This window comes from Colobus angolensis, unplaced genomic scaffold (genome assembly GCF_000951035.1).
Source record: "Colobus angolensis palliatus isolate OR3802 unplaced genomic scaffold, Cang.pa_1.0 Scaffold140, whole genome shotgun sequence".
NCBI classification, from domain to species: Eukaryota; Metazoa; Chordata; class Mammalia; order Primates; family Cercopithecidae; genus Colobus; species Colobus angolensis.
This window is the reverse complement of record NW_012114489.1, coordinates 3,088,805-3,095,392: the sequence shown is the minus strand read 5'-3', so window position 1 is coordinate 3,095,392 and position 6,588 is coordinate 3,088,805. Positions and strand designations below refer to the sequence as shown.

At 48.6% G+C, this 6,588-nt stretch overlaps 1 protein-coding gene across 1 annotated transcript in view; it reads left to right on the top strand.

The window, feature by feature from the left end:
- The first annotated feature begins 4,502 nt into the window (after positions 1–4,502).
- ARX (aristaless related homeobox) overlaps positions 4,503–6,588 on the top strand; it is a 12,245-nt gene continuing 10,159 nt past the window's right edge. Inside the window, exons 1-2 of the mRNA XM_011935155.1 lie at positions 4,503–4,885; positions 5,752–6,071. Coding sequence (XP_011790545.1) covers positions 4,690–4,885; positions 5,752–6,071 — 516 coding nt within the window. The 5' untranslated portion in view covers positions 4,503–4,689. The remainder of the gene's footprint in view (positions 4,886–5,751; positions 6,072–6,588) is intronic.

Here is a 6,588-nt window from a genome sequence, read left to right as displayed (position 1 = left end):
GTAGCCATCACACTCACGCATCCGTACCTTGAGGACTCGGCCGTGGTCCTCGGGAGGCTTCCAAAAAGCTGCTTCCCAACAAACCTCTCCCAGCCAAGCCCTAACTGTGGAACCCAAGGCTTAGGCGGAGGACACGGCGAAGAGGGAAGGATTAGCAAACGCGACAGAGTCTTCCCAGGAAATCCAAGTTCTGTCAGTCCCTTTGGACCTTTCCACGGGCTGTTTCTTTGAAAATACATCAACAAATATACACCGTCCACAGACAGATCCCAACAGCCGTGGGGAGAACTGAGGCAGGGTAGGAAGTGGAGAGCACGCAGGAGGCCGAGAAGGCGAGGGAGAAGTTCTAGGCAAGCGGATTATGTTACATTTCCTCCTATTACCAGACTTCCAGGAGGAGACACCTCGATTTGTGCATAAAATGCATACCCTAAAGTGGATAAGACTCTGAAAGCAGCGTTTGAGGAGGTTAACCTTGACTGGTTGAAGTTAAGGGGGGTTGAGGGGAAGCAAATATTTCTGTTTGTGCCCTCCGGCTCTTCCCAGCACCGGCTGTCAATCCCGACGCTTGTTATCCTCACAAGGCTTCAGTTTGTTTGCCTGATCTCAGCAAGGTTTTCTTCCACAAGTAGAACTATAATTGCTATAATTCTACTGTATCATTTGGATCATTGCAGTATTGTTGTTTTCTCTCTCTCTTTCTCTCCTCCTAACACTGCAGTAACGCGCTCCAGTGTTAAATTAGCAGGTTGCGGAAGACCATAAATGAATGAAAGTTTGTTAAAAAAAAAAAAAGAAATTAAATAAATAAAACGGCAAAATGACTTGGCAAAGGGGATATCACATCACAGAGAATCCTTGCGTGTAATCAGGTCTTATTGTCTTCTCTTCCAATGGCTTCCAAATTGGTCGTTAGATTCCAATGAAGTTTATTTCTATTGTTTAAATATATGTTTTGAAGAGGCTGATCGTAATTTAAGGGGACCTGAGCTGTCCGGTGCAACTGGAAGCCCATCACAGCTTGATTTATCTATATGTATATTGCACAATAAATTAAAACATCTCAAGTGAAAAGTATGTGAGGTTAACTCTCTTCCAAACATTTTTTTCTTCTGGATAGTGACATCTAACTGCCACCCCCCTTATTCCACATTTCTTGCAAATATAATTTTAAAACTACAATGTAGAATTAGCTCTCAGAAAAGAAAGGGGTTCCTTCTTCCACTCTCCTCTTCTAGGCAAATTATTATTTCCAGTTCTGGGAACAAGCCCCATTTTTCACCATAAACAACAGTTCTAAACACATGTGACCTTCACTTCCAGCCATTATTGTCATTTTTATTTAGTGATTGATTTTAAAAGCAGATGAACTGCAAACCATCGTTTTTCAAGCAGTCCAGGAAAAGCAAACCAACAGCTACAGACCCCAGAGATTAGAGGAGCCTGTACTTGTGAATAACAAAGTACAAACAAGAATGATATTATCACTAAAATGAAATTACTTTTGATTAGTGAGTAAAAGTGAGGCAAAAAGAAAGTGAAGTGTCATTTTCCTGGCAAAGTAAAATTAAATTGGGCTAAACTGTAAGTTCTTTCATACATAATCCTATAGCCCAATTCTTAAAAGTCTGCCCACTCAACGCATCAGTTACACTCTTCCTAGATATTAGAGACATGATTTTATTTTTCTAAAATGATATATAGAACAACATATTATATATATATATATATATAACCCATATCCTAATGAGACATTGTGAAGACCACAACACAGTCTTATGTCTCCCCATCCAGCACCTTAGAAAAGTTTTCTGTCATTTTTAAAATTTAATCTCTTAGAAATAGCAAAAGTTAATTGTAGATTTTTGAAGTTGGGTAATGAATTGTGACAAAGGCGGTCTCAGGGCTACTGTGTGTAGAGTGAGCTAGGTCAGGCCCTTCTCCCCGAGGTGGACGTGTTTCCCAATAGCATACTTACTTGGGAAGATTGATTAGAAAATAACAAAAATAAATAAAATAACAGAACAAATAAAACTAGTGTTTTCTCACAGGTCTCCCCTGAAAACACTTTATATCCCATTAATCGAATTAGATCTAATTCCAGGGATCATTAAGTCAGAATCAGAAATTCTTTGTTAACCTCCCCTTTTAGAGTGGATGATTAAAATTAGAATACACCCCAGCAGAAAGTCCGACTTCTTTTAAAAGAAGAACAGCTGCACAAGGGGAAGGAGGGGGATGGAGGCGAAGAAGTCTTCCACCCAGAGAGTTGAAACTCCGTTGGGCTCTCAGAAATGATTTGTGCATTTGTCTTTTTGTTTAACACGATCTTTCTTGGACTCATTTGCAGCCCACTCCCTGCGTGTGCGGAGCCGACTCTGAAGTCACGGAGCCACCCGGCAGCCGGGTCTTGTAGATTTCCAACGCGGGGCCCGCCGGGGAGGGAAAAGTGCCTCTGTGTCTCCCAGCCACCAAGCCGCAGGGACGCCCGCGAGGGTCCGCGGCTGGAGGCTAGGAGGAAACCGAAGCTTCTTTACTCCTCTTGGCTGCGATGAGACCCGCGCGCCGGGAATGCACCTTCGGGGCCGGGGGAGGGAGGGTGGGAGGAAATCAGCGCGCAAAACATTAGTTTAAAGCTGAACCGGACGGTGTAAAAACGCCGAACTCTTGGTGGGGATGGAAAAGGAAGAATGCGGGAAAGGCAAGGAAAGATCGCAGGTGACTTGGAATCGCAGAGAGGGCTTAAAGGAAAATCAAATGTCAGCGATGGCTCGGGTTCTCCTCCGCTCCCCACCACAGCCCGCCCCATCTTCCAAGTGTAGGAAAAACGGATGAGAATTAAGCTAAAAGCCAAAGAGAGAGACAGAGAGGGACGGAGAAATTCTTTTTGTCCTGTCTTGAATAGTAGTAGTACTATCAGTATTAGTATTCGCATTATTAATGTGCCTGTTCCCAACCCTTCATCCCCTCCCCCCAGTTTTGTCTTGAAGGCTCCTGCCAAGGCAGCCCGATCTGTCTGCTACCCACCCACCAGCATCCAAGAGTTATGCAGATGTTTATGGCTGAAAAAAAATCCCAGTTATGCATCCTTGTATTTTTAAATACCGACTGTAAGTGATTCAAGTATAATCCTTTGTAAAATGCTTCTCTCTTTGACACATTGAAGGGGGTTGAGAGAGGAAAACCCGGCGTGGATTCCCCCTCCCTGGCCCCTGTCTCACCCACCACCCTCGCCCCAACTCTGCCAGCGTCGGGGCCCCTGGAAATCCCTAAGAACCTGCACCCAGGAAGGGAAGGCGTCCGTGCTGGCCCCTGGCCCAGGCTCGACCCAACTTCAGTCGGAGTTGGATTTTGGTTCTCGGCGCTGGAAACTGTTTGGGAAGAAGGGTGCTATCCCTAAGGTTCACTCTCTCACCTTTTCTCAAGGGAGCCAGGTCATGAGAATTCAGAATTTTAGACGCTTAGATTTGGCTGCAGCAGAATTTGGGTTCCTTCCACCCTGGAGAGGTCAAGCATCCCCGAGAGTTCTGCTCCCTAGGTGCGATTGGAAGGTGAACAGCCTCAGGGTGACTGCCTAACAGATATGAATTTGTGGGGGGAAGAGGGAAGAGAGTCCAGGTAGAAAGAGGAGGCCCCCAGACTCGTCCCCAGTCGCCCCTCCTTGCTGCTGATACTCGCCTGTCCCTTCCCACCCAGTAAATGCTCTAGGGAAGGCCGCGCGCCTATGGCAGAGCTTTGTCTGTAAGGAGGCTTTTTCCCATTCCAGAGTTTAAAACGGAGAGGAGAGCGGTTGGGGGACGCTACAAACAAGAGAGCCACAGTCGGGCTCAGGGTGAAGACAGACAGCGCAATGCCTTGGGCCACAAGAGAAAAGCGAACTCCCAGACGGCAGATGTTTGCTTGGGGCGGTCACCCTGGCTCCTCGACGCCCGTCTGGCCTAGAGAGGACGGCAATTGAACGCCAGTCAGGTCAAGGCGGTGTCCTGGCAGCCCAATATCGGCTTTGAAAAGTGGCAAGAGAGTCTGAACGTGAGCCTCGAGGCCTCGCCTCCAGGGAACGAGGTCCTCAGGTTGGTGGAAGGGGCGCACGCCGCCCAGGTGGCATTCACAGGCCTGGTATCCCAATAAGCTAGAACTTCGGCCGACACTAAAGGGTCAAAGGAGGAGTTGCAGGAAGAGGATGGCGGACTTAGAAAATTGGTAATTTAAAAAAAGAAAGACAGAAAAAGAAAAAGAAGAAAGAAGAAAGAAAAGAAAAGAAAAGAAAGAAAAGAAAAGAAAAGGAGAAAATTGGCTCTGGTGCGTGCCCGCTGCCCCCATCCCGGCCTGCCCCTCTGAATCCAGTCCGGGCTTTGCGCCGCGCCCACAGGCCGACGCTGCCCGGCCTCTGGCGAGAACCAATCAGAGGGCGCCTCTCAGCACGTGGAGGAGAGAGACTCCAGAGCTCTGCGCCCGCTGCTCACTACACTTGTTACCGCTTGTCCTGAGCACGGAGAGGGCGAGCTCGGGCCGCGGGCAGGGCGGGAGCCGGCAGCCGGCAACCGAGGGAGGCAGACAGGCACAAAGATCGCAATAATATCCATTATAACCCGCTATCTAACCCCACCCCCAACACACACCCATCCGTCCCACCCTCCGGGAGAGGCAGCCGGCGATCCGCTCTCTGCGCCCTGGGAAAAAGCCCCAGCCATGAGCAATCAGTACCAGGAGGAGGGCTGCTCCGAGAGGCCCGAGTGCAAAAGTAAATCTCCAACTTTGCTCTCCTCCTACTGCATCGACAGCATCCTGGGCCGGAGGAGCCCGTGCAAAATGCGGTTGCTGGGAGCCGCGCAGAGCTTGCCTGCTCCGCTGACCAGCCGCACCGACCCAGAAAAGGCAGTGCAAGGTAAGGATGCGCCCGTCAGGCACTTACTAAGGGCGTTGGGCCCTGATTTGGATGTTTAGTGTTCGGGGGCCAGTGGCCTGGAATTGACAATTTGGAGAGGAAGGAAGGAGAGGGCATAACTCTGAGGCCTGCTGCTTCAAAGAGCGTTAAATATCTAGCCACGGGCTGTCTCTCCCTCCCTCCCTGCTTCCAGAAAAAGGCCCGTTTTCGCTTAGGGAGCCTTTAGGTTTTCGGTGTTGATCGTTAGGTTGTTTAAATGCCCCTTTTGGTGGCCTTGGGTGTGCTCTGAAGAGGGGCGACAGGTCAGAAACAGTAGATGGCCGGTGGACCCTTGTAGCAACAACTTGATGAAGACAAGAAGCCCAAAAGCTGGTGAATCGGGGTCTCCAGGCTGAGCGAGCCTTGGCCTTTCCTCTTTGGAAGATTTCTGTATATGCGGTGTTTTGGTTTTATTTTTTTAATTGTAGATTACTTGTGACCTTTTAAACCAAAGCTTTGCAGAAAACATCTTCCTGGGATTCTCCAAATGCTCCTTAATGTATTTAAAATGTATGAAATGTGTGACTTCTGGGTGGTAATTTTTTCTCTGTTATTTTATTTTTTTAAATAGAGTTGAGCTGTTTAAAATATTTTATTTTTTTCTGAAATTAAAAATTCTAGAACAACTGTCCTTTTGCCCAGAGCCTGTTACCCTCAAGTTTCGCCTCAAGCTTGCTGCAGAGGTGTCGCAGGGAAAGGAAAGAACTGTTGATTTCTTTTAAAATTCAAAAACCAGCCGTCCAGCCACAACGCAGTTTGGACGGCAGGAGCAGACGGTTGAGAAGGGGGCATTTAAATACAATTGACTTTTTTCTTTTCTTTTTTAGCTTGCAGTGGCACCTATGCCAGGCGCTTCCTCAAAAGGAAGGAGCGGCCTGTGCCTGCTGCACTCCCACTCCCTCTCTGCCCCAGGCCTTTCCCAGAACATTTTTGCCAGGATGATTTTTCTTTGCCTTTTTGTGCAAGAAGCCCCCCAGCCCTCTCCCGCTGTGGGCTGTTGGGGCGCGGCCTGCACTTGGGGCCACAGAGTCGCTGTCCCCCACCCCGCCCCGCAGCGGTCGCCCTCAGGGCTGCAACCCTCTTGCCAGCCCTTGCCCTCATGGTGGAGCAGCGGGCAGAGGTCGTGCGCAAAGTTTTCAGGATGGTGGTGATTTTTTTAAAGTTGTAGAATGTTTTCGGATTTTCCTCTGCCCCGAAGTGGGAAGGGAAATAAAAGTGAGAGAGTAGGAAAGGGGAAAGAGAAAGGAATAAAGAAGAAAGAAGGAGAGAGGGGAGAGAAAGCCTGCAAAAAGAGAAAGAAAAGGGGAGAGAAGAAGGAGAAATGAGGAAAACAAGGGAGGAGGAGAAAGAAAAAAAAAGAGAAGGAGAGAAAAGGAAGGAAGAGATGGGCAAGAGGAATAGATAAGAGAAGGAAGATAGGAAATAAAAGAGGGAGAGTGAGAGAGGGAAAGGAAAGAAGGGAGAGGGAAGGGGAAAAAAGAAGGAACCCAGAGAAGGGGAGAGGGAGAGAAAGAAAGAAAAAGAAAGAGCAAGAAAAGTGGAGAAAGAGGCCAAGGCGTCGAAGTCTGGTGGTGCGCGGTCCCCGCACGCCTGGGCCTAGCTAGGCACTGGGGGAGCAACCGCGGGCGGGCCCCGGCAGCAGCCCTGGCAGGGACTCCCCGGCC